This window comes from Corvus kubaryi, unplaced genomic scaffold (assembly GCF_017639235.1).
Source record: "Corvus kubaryi isolate FWS band 111438036 unplaced genomic scaffold, C.kubaryi_AGA036_p1.0 66, whole genome shotgun sequence".
Taxonomy (NCBI): Eukaryota; Metazoa; Chordata; class Aves; order Passeriformes; family Corvidae; genus Corvus; species Corvus kubaryi.
Genome location: NW_024582054.1, coordinates 15,132,437 through 15,147,063, shown reverse-complemented (window position 1 = coordinate 15,147,063; position 14,627 = coordinate 15,132,437). Strand labels below are relative to the sequence as shown.

The following is a 14,627-nucleotide window of genomic DNA, read 5'->3' as shown; positions in this document are numbered from 1 at the left end:
AAAATTCCATTAATAGCTGGTGGTCATTTTTTATGCAGGCCTGAACAGCATCACGTGGCAGAATTTGCCTCACCAGAAGGCACTGAAACTATGCAATGACCTCAGCTTTCCTGAATGCTGCCTCATCTGTGCAGAGCAAAAACCTTCCTGCCCAGGTTTGTGTGCAAGAGTTTTGTCAGCAAAGATTTTGCCCCTTCAATTACTCAAGAGGAGAAAGTAGAGGGTTGAATGCTGAGGTACTGCTTGTCTCTTTGCTCTGCAACTTGCCTCATCTCACATAAAACATGGGCTGCCTTGTTGGGTTGGAAGGTGCTGAACTCTGTGCTGTCCTTAGGATGCATCTCTGCCAGAGGAATTGCCTTAGATGATGTATTTGCAATAGAAGACCTGGACTGAGTTATTTTGCCCCTAGTTCCTGTTTGGCTACTTATCATGCTTGTCTGAAGCCACTGATCAATACTAGGGCACAGGATGCAAAAAAAAAAAAAAAAAAAAAAATCCTCTGGGAATATCTAGAGAGGACAGTTCTTGGAGGTAATGATCTTATGACAGTTCATGAACTAAATTATTGAGGATGTTAAGTGGAGAACACTGCTTGAGGGAAAGGATTCCTGCTTTTGCAGGACTGTTCTAGAGCCATTAGTCTCAGTTATACTTCACTTGGCAGAGTGATGCCTGGAACATTTTATATTCAAGTCTCTGAGTCTGATTGTTTCTCAAAGGCCCAAGAAAGAGTCTTGTAGTCAGACACTGAAGAAAACCACTGTTACATTATTAGGAAGCTGCTTTGGACTGTTGTTGCCCATAAATGGTTCCACTGGTTTTCCCTTCCCAGAACCTTCCACTGGTTTGACCTGACAGCTGTGCCACTGAGAAAGTATCTCTTTAGCCAGCTGTTAGAAAAGAGAGGGCTTGTCTGCTGCTATCTGATGCCTGGTGCTCTTACTGTACCAGGCACCCCCTGGAGACTGGCCTACAAAGCAATGTGGGCTGGTCAGCACCAAGACATCTCTCACTTCAGCCGTAGTGGAACCTAGTGTGATATTGGATGACAAGTCTCCATTCTCCACAGCTGCTTCCAATAGTTTCTCAAAATTCCAGAGGAAACTGCTGAGTATGATTCTAAATTCTCATAAACCATATTGAAGCCCATGAGGAATGCTTTGCTGAGATCTCATCCCTCATGGGACTAAGCAGGGCAAGAACCGGCACTGTTAACTCTCAGACTCTAAACTATTCCAGCCAAAAACGTACACATTTTCTTCTACAAGTTTCACTCTCTACACTGCTCAGCAAACTTGCTTATCCCTGGTTGCCTGAGCTTTTCTATTTTTTTTTTTGTCTGAATTTGCTTATTACACAGTCTGCTTGGCCTCTGAACTGCTACAGTTTTACAGTGTTTCTATTGCAACTTCAATACAAAACTGAACTACAAAACCAAATCAGAGTTATTTTGTAGTGGCTACAGCTTCAGTGTAACAAACTAAACAGGATCAGGCCCAGTCTTTTTTTGTTGTATTTTTTTATTCCCCATGAGGGATCTCAAGAAAGCCATTGAATCCTGACAACATACTAATGATTTTGTCAGGCGCACTCTTTCTGTTGAGCTAGGCTTTCATCGGCACTTCTACTTCCTTGCTGGTGAGAATTCATCCCACCCTCACCACCACAGACTATATGATATGTCCTTCAAGGAAAAAGGAAGTAACTGGATATTCTGTCCAAATCCACCTGGGACAAAGCAATTTTTACTCCCTAAATTCTTTAATTCAGTATTCTTTTATACTTTCTGCCGCCATCTATCATGTGTTTCAGTAGTGTTTACCATGATAAAACACTGCCTGCCTGGTTTTGCCTCACAGGAAATCATTTGTGTGGTGAGGCCAAGGATTAGTTTTGCATGTTGCACTTAGACCCCTTGCTTAATTATGATTGCTGACAGCAGCTGTTGCCACACCTGTACACCAGTTATTGTATATGCCATTTATCTTACATCTGGGCTTCAGAGCAAGCCTGGTCTGCAGACACTGAAGCCTGGGAGAAATTTATTCACTTGAGCATCTGGGAAGTTCTTATCAATTGCTTGTGCTTAAAATATGTCTATGATTGGGTTTTGGTCTCTTTTAATCAACTGTGAAGCAGAAGTGAAAGACAGACAATGCTACAGTCTGTTCTACAACCTCCACTTCACTTGGTTCCTGTAAGCAAATGAAGGATTGCAGAAAAGATACAATGTGGGAATGGGTTTGGTGTAATCAAATGTCTAAGAGCTGCAGTGGCAGTTTTTGGAATTGTGAAAAAGTGGAACTGTACTTCCTTGAACAATCTGCAAGGTGATGAGGGTACAGTCTGCTGTGGCTGCTGGGCTTCTTGTAAAGGCAAAAGTGCAGCATGAGTCTCTAATTCTGCCTCTGCATGTCCTGCGATGCAGGGAGAGCATCCACTCCCACCATGGTCTGGGATCCTTGCAAAGAAGGAACTGTAGTATAGGGCTCCAGTCCTGCTTTTTGGATAAACTGTGAGAAAGTGAGGGCATCTGCTTTCTTTCCTGTCGGTGCCTTTCTCTCTAGGAAGAGACCCATATTGTCTCTGTATGGGAGTGTGATGGATCTGCTGAAGAGAGGCTCCTCAATCCCCAGCAACTCTCGCACGTGTCGTGAAATTTCCTGAAATATAAGACAAAACACCAGAAATTCTCATTTCTCAAACCAAGACAACAGGGCAACAGCTAAAACCATCCATTCCATGTTATAGCAACAGGAAAAAGAAGTGATATTCTGAATTTTGGTACAGTTTCATGCTTGAAGTTGCAACACATGAGGGATCTGAACCCAAAAGCCCCATGTGACATTGTAAAAGCAGCGCAGATCACTTTCTCTCCAGATTTACTATCAGGGATGACATCACATCTGGTGTCTTAGTGGCGTAAATATAGCTCTGCTTTCCTCCTTGTACTTCACGGACAAACAAGTTATGGGTGAATGAACTGCAGTCTCTTCTGCTTAATACAAAATCATGGATGTTTGTTAAATTATAATGTGAATGACAATCTACACAAAGGTGTAAAAAATTATCAGCAAAAACTCATATTGTTCATTTAGAAAATGATGAGTGTATGGTTGTCTGAGCCAGCTGGACCTGGAACTGTGAGTGAGCAGTCCCTTGTCATTGTTTTTGAAGCAACTTCTGAGAATTTAAGCATCTAATTTGACTGAAGCTTCAAAATACAATCTGCAAGATTTTACTGATCTTTCACAGTATTTGCTCAAAACCTTCCCTCAACTTTAGCTTGACTCTGAAGAGTAGTGCCCTACTTTTTGTTATAGCAAAAGAACACCAGACTTGTATCTTGAGTGGTTTTAATATTTAAAATACCAGTACAGTGGGATTAAAACCAGCAGTAATGTCACTTGTCCATAGCATAGCTTCCACATAATTAGCTGCATAGTTCTCTACCAAACTGCCATTTCCCCTAAACTGCAAACAGTTTCTGTCTTACTGAGTTGATGCTATCACTCTTATTTCTATAGTAACTGTATCAGTTTCGACTGCTCACAGCCTTTCGTTTATATTTCTTGTTGGGAAATTGCAGCTTTAACTTTTCACCTGCTCTAATACACACTTCCTGAAACAACCAAAGGGCCACATCCTGCAGAGCTCTGCATGCTTGGATTCTATCAGATTAAAGTTCTTTAAAATACAAATTACTGGCAGGATAGGGCATGACCTTTGAGAACATCTAGGTTCCACTGAAGTCTGTGAGATGTTCCCAATTTACTTGCAAGCTTTGGAAAACATTACCAAGACAGTCTCATTGCCAAGCTTGCGGCAGTGTCCTGGCTGTCTATTGCTTATCTAAAGGATTTTCAGTTCCCACAAGAGGAAGAATGGGTTACAGTTGATATCTCTAACCCATGGCCTAGTATTACTCAGCAGTTGAACTAACACCATACATAATCCCTATACCCCAATATGAGGGTAAGGCTTCCAAAGGCTATAAAACTCTTGCCACTTTTGGAAAGCACAAATGACTATAGAGTCTCAATCTGCTTGTACCAGAAATATTAATGAAGGGTTGTGATCTGAAAAACTTGGTGTAAATTGATGCCTTTCTCTCAAAACAACAGGCAAAGTCATGGCACTAGTTAATGTTTTTGGTGGCATATTTAGTTTCAAACAAACAGTTAAGATTGTGCAACCAGACAGAACTGTGGTGAAATTGCATTTTGGTACTGTAGAATAAAACAAATTGCGTTAATAGTCTAGTCACTGGAGCATAAAGCTTCTTCTCTCTTCCTGGAGTGAACTTCTACCTGTGTTTTCTGGTGAAAGCAACTTCAAATTGTGATGCAAAACAGATGATTTGGCTCTATAAATGCAGCCCAAGTCCCTCAGTGGTTTCCACTAGGGAAGGGAAAGAGGGTAATGAAATTTAAGTCAACTTGTTGATTTTCTGAACTTTCAGGAAGTTTTGGAGGGCCAGGCTGTAGCCCCGAAATTCAGCCGTAACTATCAGTGTTTGCTAAAGAAAATATGTAGGTTTGAACAGAAAAAGACCAATTACATGTTCATAAAATGAGGAAGATACAGAGCTCGTGTTTGTGTCCAGCAAAGCGTAAAACAAGGAAATAACAAGTGGCCCTTTTGCTGCTTGAGATCAGTGGCTCAATTGCTGCAGGTTAAATCTAACTAGATTTTCAGAAGTTCTACAAATCAGTAAGTGGAAAATTACTTAAAAGAAATTCTGAGGGTGCGTGCATCTTGCTAAGCAATTTTATGGGGCCAGAGGGGAAGCATAACTTAAAGAAAGGCTAAGCACTTATGGTACCCCAGAGAAGCAGCCCTCGATCTGCAGCCAGCTAAAGACCTATACCTGAATAGACCTATGCTCTAAAAGCGTGACGGTTTGTATAAATTCGGTTGTCCAGTTTCAGGCTCGCTGTCCGAATCAGCGCTCTGCAGACAGGCCATAGCCCAGCCCGCCTGCCCGCAGGCAGGGGCAGCGCTGGGCGCCGAGGGGCTGAGGGGGGAGCTCCGGGAGCCGCAGCCGGGCGCACCTGCATGTGCCCGAAGTCGGTGACGCCCATGGCGGGGAGGTTGGAGCAGTTGGCGAGGATGAGGCGGCGGCCGGTGATGCCGTTGGCCCTGAAGCATTCCTGGGCAGGGAAGCGGAGGGAAAGGCGGGTCGCACCCTGCCACTACCGGCCCCCCTGCGCTCACACACGCACACGCTCATACACACACTGAGTTCAGGGCCACCGGTCCAGGCGGTGCCGAGGGCGGGGGTTTCTCGCCCGGGCCGGCAGCCCCGCACCTCGTACTGGGGGAAGCCGAGCTGCACCACCCACTCAGCCACCTCGTCGGCGCTCCAGGACAGGAAGGGGCAGACGGGCCCCGGTCCCCCCACGCCCTCGGGCTCAGGCTGCGGCCCTTCAGCCACCCCAGGCCCCGCGGGACCCGGGTGCGGTTCCATCGGCTCCATCCCCAGGCCACCACGGCAACGCGTTCTTCCGGGACCCCGTTACCTTGGCAACCATCACTTCCTGGAGGTGCGCCCCGTTCTCCCTTCCGCCACTCCCTCCCTGCTGTCAGCCTGCCACGCCGCCCGCGCCCCGCGGCTCTGCAGAACTAAATGTTGATTGGCTGCGTTGTCGAGGGGGGAGGCTGAGGGATGAGCACCGAGGCGCCACCATCTCCCTGCGGCTCGGCTGACACGCACTCGCTCGGGTGTTTCCGTCCCCCCCGCTCGGGTGTTTCCGGCCTCCCCGCTCCGGCCGCGCTCGGGTGTTTCCGGCCGTCCGCCGAGCCGTGCCCATGTCGGACGCGCTGTCCGCCGCCGCCGGCTCCCGCTCCGAGCCCCCGGGCGGCGACACCGCGCCCCAGGGCCCCGCAGGTACGGGCAGGGTAGGGCAGGGGGCAGCCCGGGGGCAGCCCGGGGGCGCGAGTTTAGCGTTGGCCTTACGGGGAGAGTTTCCTTTACGTGATGGATTTGCTCGTTTCCGCCGGAGAAGCCGTTTTCGCGGTGGCAGCTCCCTTCGGAGGCAGTGCGGTGCCCGCTGCGGAGAGCAGCGCCGCGGGTGCCGCTCGCGGTGCCGGCTTTGCGGAGAGGGCCGGGCTGTGGTCTCTGCGCGACTCGGCAGCTCGGACGCCTGGAACTGCAGCAAGAGTTCCTCCCGGTGCCGTGGGAAGAGCGAGGATTGATGGAGGTTTGTGCTTTCCCCGGTGAGAGAGGCCCCGTCTAGCCGGGAGCTCGACTGCGCCGTGGGCTGCGTGCCCCTGGGCTGGAGCTGCCTCCTTCTCGCACCGACTCTTGAGAATGGCCAGCGGCTCCAAGGGGCATCAGCGACCTGCAAAAGCTGGAACTTGTCCGTGCCCTGTTCCCTGCCTTCATGCGATCGGAGAGCAGCGCTGTGGAGCGCGCCCCGCAGTCGTATGGGGACAGAGCTTTCTCTGAGTTCAGCAGACTCGGGGAAGACCAGGAGCCATCTTTATAGACAGTCCTTTTAGCACGGACCTAGCAATTTCCATCTCGTCAGTGCCCTTTGTGAACTGCTGCATGATTGCTTTTTCCAGGGCTTTGTCAGCTCAGCTTTACGTGATGAAATTTGGCCTTGTTCTGTCCTCCTAAAGCTAGGATTAGTAGTTCCTGAATGAACCCTGCTTCTGAGAATGGCTTTACACCAAAAACATGCATAGATTTTTGTTCTCCCTTTCCTAGGGTTGAGTCCCTTAAAAGTCTTTGTTCTGCAAGGTTCTAGATACAGCTCATAACATGAAAAACTGGTTGGCACAGCTCTTTGTTTCACAGCTGTGTGACCTTGTCAACGTTTGAGTGCTGGCTGCAGTTTTTTCTTCCTGTCAGTATATTACAAACAACAACATTTATTTCACCTTCTCTTCATATATTCTGTTTGTTGTTAGAAAATGAAGACTCAGCCCAAAAGACAGAGCCTGCAGATCAGCTAGTTGATTCTTTGGAGTCCAGTACTTCGCAGAGCGGGTAGGAAAACCTTATTGTGTGTTGTGCCCCACATGCATGACAGTCTGTTTCACTCCCCATGACCTTTCCTGTGTGGCAGTTTGTTCTGTGCAGGTAAAACGAAGGGGCTGGAGACTGGATTGTCTGCTTTGGGACAGTATATACCGGAATCAGTATGGGAGGGCCTGTTCTTACAGGTTTTAAGGTTGTTTTAAAGCTTGTGAAGCATACTTCATGGCTCAGCTATTCAAATCACAGAGTCATACAGCTTGAAAGGAACCCTGCAAGGTTTTATAACCCATTATAAGAGCTAGTACATTTTCAGGGGAAAATTTCCTGTGTCCTGTCTGAGGGATACTTCAGTAATTGAGCATGCCCACTGTCTATAAATCTGGGGGAAGCTGTTTTCTTGGCAAAATTTTGGCTTTTTTTTTCATCATTTGTTTTCTGTGTCTCTCCATTAATGCTGCTGATCAACCCTGTTATCAGATGTTTGATTTGTTGGTATCTGCTGGGCATGTGGTGTTTGTAGCTAAGTAATTTTATTGGTTAGGAGCAGTAATACTGTGCAGTGAAGCTTCATTTGGCGTTACACATTTTTTGCACAGGATACAATTTCAGAAATGTGTAAGTTAGTTACAGTAGGTAAACCACAACTTCATCAAAAAGATGCAAAAATCCAGGAAAAAAAACCCCCACATCAAACTACCCTTCTTACTAAAACAGCAGTTTGATGCCATCTTGGTTTGATGCTGCTGACATCTCTATCAGCCTTCCTGTCTGTAAATGAGTTCTTCCATCTTCTTATTATATTCTCTAATTTTCTTTGAAGAGATTAATACAGACTGTGAGCAAAATGGCCAATGTAGATAATGGATACTTGTGGACATTACCTATTAAATTTGTCTTAATTTAGATCTTCTTTGAAAGGGGTGGAGATGGTCCAAAAGGTTTGTGTGAGGAGGAATCAGCTGAATCTGTCTTTGTAAGTCTGCTTGTAAAGCTTGTGTAACTCTTCCTAATCTTTCAGTGAGACTCTTGGGTATCAGTGGTATCTAGAGGAAAAAATTCCCAAGCTGTAAGCTCCTGTGTTGATGGAGAGCTTTTTGAGCAGATGTGTGCACCTATGGTAGCAACTGACCAAATAGCCCATCTAGGTGTGTTCATGCAACTGCTAAACTAAAATGCAAATGGTCTGGAAAACAACAGCATGGAAGTCCAAGAATTCTTCCTTTGAAAAATTGTTCCCATCAAGTGTCCCTTCTTATCTTGTCCATCTGCTGCCATTTTGTCAACCTGTTACTCATCTCATTTTAGTTGTTCTTACAGACGTTCTGGTCTATTGTGCCAATTCTAGGAAAGGAAATCACTGTTGAGAGAATGTAAGTAAAAAATGGCTTTGTTTCTGGATAGATTCTGTAGTGCCATAGGAGTAACAATTTGAAAACAAAAGCCACATTTGCCCTGTTCAAGTCTTCTCTGTGGATGCAGAATTTGTCTTAATTGAGCTGTGTATATTTTATTTTAATTATTCCAAACTATACTTATGGTCTGCTTCCTTGCTAATGAGAGTATTTCTCATTTCTGAAAGGAGACATTTGAAGAAATGCATGTTTTTTCCATTCATGCTGTGTTCTCATGTTTCTGATCCTTTAGAGCAAGGTAGTTGACGTTGGTTTTATAGTGCTGTGAGAAGGTTTTGATTTTCAAAAGCGGAAATGTTTCTATTCTTACTTAATACTAGCTTGCTTCTCATAGAATTTTCACATACGTAATGAGATCATTACAGAGGACACTCTTCTGGCATCTGAGTTCATTTGGGATGATAAGTCCAGCTATAGACAACATGCAGCAATTTTTTTTTCAATATAATTTAGAAGAAAATCCTCAACAGAGAATAAATGCCAAAGATGTTTCCTTTCTTGCCCATTCTTTTCCTGCTATGTGCCATTCTTATTGTTTTAGCATGTCCATTTTCTTTTGTTACAGTCCTGTACTTGGACCTCTTTGCTTAAGTTATTGTGCTGCCCTTTGTATTTCTTACTGCTTATCTGTGGATTGTATTTGAATATGGCAAAGAGACACCTGGGTGCTCTCTGTCTTTGTTGGCGTTGCTAGTAGGAAAGGCATAATGGGTGACTTAAATAGAGGGCATTCTCAGGATGGCTGTCAAAATTGTTCTGAATTCTTTCACTGATCCAGTTGACCTCTGATGGAGTATGCATATGCCATGCAGTAGCTGGCATAAAAGTAGTTGTCCTTTCTTGGGCAGAAAAGTTGCTGCTGCTGTCTCTCCTTAGTATAGTGTTGGTTAGCCAGCATGCTGTGGGGTGAGTGCAGTGAATTTCTGCCATCTAAAGGATGGTAAATCCCACTGAAGTTGCTCCCCCTGGCTCACATGGAAGGTAGTCATGCAGAGATGGCAGGACTGGGGTGGGGAGGGGTTCTTTGTCCAGTTGGCAGGTGCTGACCACAGAATCTTGTTCCTTCAGTTCATTTGAATTCCAGAGCAGTGATTCCTATGCTGGCTGTGCCCTGGGTGCAAGTGCTGAATTGTACACTGTCTTCCTCCAAAAGGTCACAGATTGGGGCGCACCTGAGTACAGGCACAACAGAGCACTCAAAGGAAGAAGTTGGCATTCTGGAAGATCAGAAAGTGGCTGAACTAGAAGAGAAGCTGCCTGACCAAATCCAGTCCCTCAAAAAGGTAGATGTATGTTTTTTATGTCTGAGAACCAAGAAGTGCAGCAACAGTTCTCCCACCCTACTTATGTGCTTACCACAATGGGACTGAGGCTCTAAGGGTTGTGTTAAGAAAAAAGTAGTATTAACATAGATTCAGTTACATTTTGTCCTATACATCCGTGGGAGATAAATGGTATCAGTCTAATTTGCTAAATCCCTCTTGTGTCTTCAGTTAGTCCTTGCTTCCTAGCTGACTGAGGCTTCAAGGTAATTCTCACCTTCTGCTCTTACCTGGTGCTTCTGGAAATTCCATTCTTGCAGATTAATGGAAGAGGGAGCTGAAAGTCCCTTGTTTCTACTTGTGAGCAGCCAATTTGTTTGCCTTACAGATAGCCAGGAAAACCTGTGCAAGTGACACCCAGTTCAGGACCTGTGAGTTTGCATATATGAGGAGAGAGGCCCTAGTGAACCAGATGAACTTCTAACTAGGATGCAGCAATGACAGTTTGATTGTGGCTGTAGTCTGGATGCACACAGAGCTGAAAGGCTCTCCCTAGAGAGATTGTGTGTTGGGAATTCTTTCCAAGAATAGTCAGCTAAATCTATGAGGCTGTTGCTTTGTTGAGGGGTGACAATTAACTCTGATGCAAGTGCAAAAATGCACCTGCTCAGGGACTCCTGGGGCAGCCAAGGGGGGTGTAATTTGTGACACTAATGCTGTGTTTTACTTCAAAGTTCATTACTTTGGTGCAGTGGGGGAAACAAAGCTGAGAGGTGTCTCAGAGCTGGCCAACACTAATAATAGAAGCTTCTGCAGGTCTGACTTGGTTTCATAAAGATGCCTGAATTACTAATGGGTTGTTTCAAATCCAGGCAGAGACTTTTTAACCAGGATGGTCTTTGTGACAATGTTCCTTTTGTGCTTTGTGCAGGAAGCTGCTGTTCGGGTAACCAACTACCATGTACCTCAGGGAGTGGGGGATATAGTCATGATTCAGTCCGATCACACTGGTGCTGTGGATATTCTTTCAGCTGAGCTGGAGACTGCAGACCTCCTTGGGGAGCAGAGGAAAGGTGAGTCCTGAAGGCAGAACTCTAGATAATTTTTTAAGTGCCTGCCCTGGCTAGAAGAGCAGAGACTGTCCTGGAGACACTAATTCCTGCTGGAAATTTGGGCTCCTGGCTAGTGGAAAAACTTCACATCTGGAGCTTCTGGGAGCAGGCCCCTTTTCAGAAATAGCGTCACTGTTTTCAGGTAACCGTTTTTCAGTAGTGAAAAGTCATGTAAGCCTGTGATCATTTCCCTTGTCTCAGCTCAGCCTCCCCCTCTGGCTGCACCTACCATGTGGACCACCGAGAAGATGAAGGAATTCAAAGCCAAGATGGGAAAGGAGAAGAATGGCCGGATGGTGGTGAAGCGAGGCGAGGTGGTGACAGTCCGTGTGCCAACCCATCCTGATGGGAAATGCATTTGCTGGGAGTTTGCTACGGATGACTACGACATTGGGTTTGGAGTCTATTTTGACTGGACCACAGTTACTAGCACTGCCATTACTGTTCAGGTCAGTGAATCCAGTGATGAAGAGGATGAAGAAGAAGACGAGGAAATTGAAGGTTAGTGCAGGTCTTATAAAGGTTAATTTGTGGTGCTTGTTGCCATGCTGCTGAGAATATCTGTCAAATGCTATAATTTCCATCTACTTTGTTTAGTCAGCCCATTTGCTATCTCTGCAGCCTTTTGGGTTCTTGGTTAGAGTGATAAAAAAGCATTTGGCCCTTCCTGCTTCAGCATATCTCAGTGGGTGTCCTCTCCAAGAGCATTCTTAAAATTGAACATGTTGAAAAATAAAATCAGAATTTGCTCAGTCAACTTCTACCTGATAAAAAGATTAAAGTCTGAAATTTTAACCTGACTGATTTTCTTAGACTCTCAGACTGAGAAATTTTTGGTGGTGAGTGGAGGCAAAAAGATTTTGTTTTGGGGTGTTTGTTTTTTAGTTTGTTGGTTGGTTCTTATTTTGTTTTCTGTTTGGTTGGTTTTTTGTTTGTTTTGGGGTTTTGTTGTTGTTTTTTGGGGGGGTTGGTGGGTTTTTTTGGTTGTCGTTTGTTTTGGGGGTTTTTTGCTTGTTTTTTGGTTTTTTTCTTGTTTTCTTTTTTTCCCCAGTACATCAGTAGCTCCTTCTGACTGTATTTGAAATGTCCTCTACCTGTGTCACTGTACTTGGGAAATACACAGCAATGTTGCGTGTTCTGTGGCTTCAGTGTATGTGTAACCAGTGTAGCTGGGAGGCTGGCATCTGAATTTTGCAGGCCCTGTAAACAGGGGTAGGTTCCTGTATGAGGAATCCTCTTGGAGAAGGGAATTGAGGATGTAGACACTATGAGGTAACAGCTAAGAGCTTTCCTGCCTCTCTTTGCTTCAAGTCTGTATCACGGGACTGCTGTTGTGTGTATAAAAGCAGTGAGGTGTCTAAAAGGTAAGAGAGGAGACTGGACTGGCAGTCTAGTAAATACTGTCCCATCAGTATTCCCAAAGGAACAGGTTCTTGGTATGACCTTTGTTATGATAAGGAAGACTGGACTTTGTGGGAATTACTTGCAGAAAGGTCAGAGGAGATGCTCTGGGTAATGCTGTCACAGTTAGCCTTCTGTATAGCTTCACGTCTGTGTTGCATTCTGGTTTTAGTCTTTTTCTGGCTTAACTGGTTCTGGCCTACTTACTTGTCTCCTCTCTCCCATTCAGGACTGTCCCCTGTAGGTGATGTAGAGCGGGGTTCCAAAACCTATCTGCGGAACCGCTACGGAGAGATCATGCCTGTGTACCGCAGGAACAGCCATCGGGAGGTACAGGCAGGCAGCCACGAGTACCCGGGCGAGGGCATCTACCTGCTGAAATTTGATAACTCGTACTCTCTGCTCCGCAATAAGACTCTGTTTTTTCACGTCTACTACACCAGCTGAAGAAGAGGGAAAGGGCAAGGATGGCAGGCAGGTGATGGTGAGTGTAGCAGGCTGCCACCCAGCCCTGGTACCACCTGATGGGTACTGCTGTGTGACAGAGCGAAGGTGCAATTCTGCCAGCTCTTCTTCGAACACGAACTGGTTTCTTCCCACGCCTTCCTTCTCCACTGTCCCAGGGAGAAAGGTAGTTATGACTGCCTGGTTGTTCCCAGGCAGCTGCTCTTTCTCTAAAACTTTGGGAGGTCTGCTCCGTGCAGGCAGTGGGCTGGACCTTCACATCACAGCTGGCAATTGCCCAGAAGCCAGGTTCAGGTGGTTGTGGTTCTGATCTGTTGTGCTGGTACAAAATGAAGTGAAAATAATCTGTTACTGTTTTGTGAATAACTTTTCCAACTCTCCTGCTGCATCTGCGTCACTAGAGGGCAGCTGTTAGCTTCAGTGAGCCAGAAGCACAGCTGGCTTGTCACTTAGCCAGGGCAACCCCATCACCTACCATCACTACAGGCGCCAGCAGTCTGTGCTTCCTTCACTCACGCAAATGGGTGGTAGTGTAGCTGGCCAGCAGCAGCCCGTGCTGCAGTGGCTTGGCAGTGCTACAACAGGTGGGCCCCAAATAGCAGTCACAGCTCATGTTTGAACGGGGTGGGAGCAGGGTGCACACCTCATAGTCCATAAGAAGGCTTTCCTACAGATTAAGAATTGGATGTTATATCTGTTGATTGTAGGCGTATGTAGATGATTAAAACCTCAGTGATTACCAAAAGTTTTTCCTGTAATCCAGATGCGAAGCAGAAAACATTACTTACTGCCATGCTGAATGAATACAAAACGGTTGGAATACAACCAATAAATATACAGGAAATGTTTCTTAGTAGCAGCATGTTCGTTCACTGGTATTGCAAACATATTTAGCAACGAAAAGGCTCCCAGAGAAATGCAGTTTGTCAGCTGCTATTGCTGTTGCAAAGGTATTGTTAGGAAGTTTCCTGGCATGTTTTGGTGACTAGTGATGGTATTAGTTATCACCTTCTGCTTAAGTAGTGACTGAGTTGAACAAGGAGAAGTTAATCCATCAGAGATGAATTTTAAAACATGTTTATTTGTAACTGTTGTTTATTTTAATACTTTTAACTTGAAATTGTTCTCTTTTCTAAGAATACTGCTGTATTTACATTTTGATACCTCTTTGCAGAGACACAAAATGACTTTCCATGGTAATACTAGAAAAGTTCTGAGTTTTATTTTTAAATCATCCAGGTAAAGCACCTCTACTTGGTCCATTCCTTCTATTGAGAGGACATGATGGACAAAATTATTTGGGGTAGTTAAAGCCAAAGATTTTGCTCTCGTCAGAGGGCTGCATATTTCCTATTAAGGATATATTGTAATGCTGTGCAATTTGCTCCATATTCAAGCTCTTACTTTTAACTATCTCTGCTTACTGATTCACTGCACCAGAGCACTTAGTAGGTCAAAATGGTAAGAGAGGGAGCAGTCGGTACAGTAGAGCAGCCCAAGCTGGGAGCAGGAGGAGTGAAAATTGCAAGAGCGCTGCTTGGAGCACAGTGGCTTTCTGGGGGAGTGGGCAAGGGGCAGTGTTGTTGCTGCTTTGGACCCTGAGATGGGGAGAAAACAACCACCTTCCTCAAAAGAGAGAGTGTGTTCACCAGGGGCAGGGGGAACTGCACAGCTGCCTTATTCAAGCAGGTCAAGCACAGGGAGACAGGGGCTTGGTATCTGTCAGAGCAAGATGCTCTTTCATTTAGCAGCTTGGAGAAGGCTGTTCCTTCCTTTAACCTCTCTTGGATGAAATGAAGAACCATCCTGCGGCCTTTCTACAGCATTTGAATCAGGCCTGAGCAATTTAGGTAAGGTGTTTGTTTGGTTTTTTTTCATCCTTTGTCTATCAAGTTCCTAGATATTGCTGATGGAGTGACACACTTCACTCCTAACAAAGAGGTAGTAGTATGTTTGCTGACACAAAACATCAATTTAACAACAT

General features: G+C 45.4%; 2 protein-coding genes across 8 annotated transcripts; one reads left to right on the top strand and one right to left on the bottom strand.

Annotated features, from left to right (window-relative positions):
* Positions 1-2,111: 2,111 nt before the first annotated feature.
* On the bottom strand, positions 2,112-5,615 carry SAMD15 (sterile alpha motif domain containing 15). Of its 3 annotated transcripts, XM_042048303.1 has the most exons (3): positions 5,526-5,615; positions 5,058-5,156; positions 2,112-2,666 (listed from the first exon to the last, which is right to left on the bottom strand). In XM_042048303.1, the coding sequence occupies exons 1-3, from the start codon at positions 5,535-5,537 to the stop codon at positions 2,400-2,402; spliced, it is 378 nt and encodes a 125-aa protein (XP_041904237.1). In that variant the 5' UTR covers positions 5,538-5,615; the 3' UTR covers positions 2,112-2,399. The 3 variants fall into 3 exon arrangements, 2 of the variants coding, with proteins under 2 accessions (XP_041904237.1, XP_041904236.1); XR_006019481.1 differs by lacking the exon at positions 5,058-5,156 and having other exon boundaries at positions 5,526-5,611; XM_042048302.1 differs by lacking the exon at positions 5,526-5,615 and having other exon boundaries at positions 5,058-5,507.
* A 103-nt stretch (positions 5,616-5,718) lies between these two features.
* Positions 5,719-13,491, top strand: TMED8 (transmembrane p24 trafficking protein family member 8). 5 transcript variants are annotated; one of them, XM_042048297.1, is made up of 6 exons: positions 5,719-5,893; positions 6,922-7,000; positions 9,557-9,686; positions 10,597-10,738; positions 10,979-11,278; positions 12,408-13,491. In XM_042048297.1, the coding sequence occupies exons 1-6, from the start codon at positions 5,815-5,817 to the stop codon at positions 12,623-12,625; spliced, it is 948 nt and encodes a 315-aa protein (XP_041904231.1). In that variant the 5' UTR covers positions 5,719-5,814; the 3' UTR covers positions 12,626-13,491. The 5 variants fall into 5 exon arrangements, with proteins under 5 accessions (XP_041904231.1, XP_041904230.1, XP_041904234.1 ...); XM_042048296.1 differs by lacking the exon at positions 5,719-5,893 and adding an exon at positions 5,922-6,206; XM_042048300.1 differs by lacking the exon at positions 5,719-5,893 and adding an exon at positions 8,309-8,361 and having other exon boundaries at positions 6,920-7,000.
* The last annotated feature ends 1,136 nt before the right edge of the window (positions 13,492-14,627 follow it).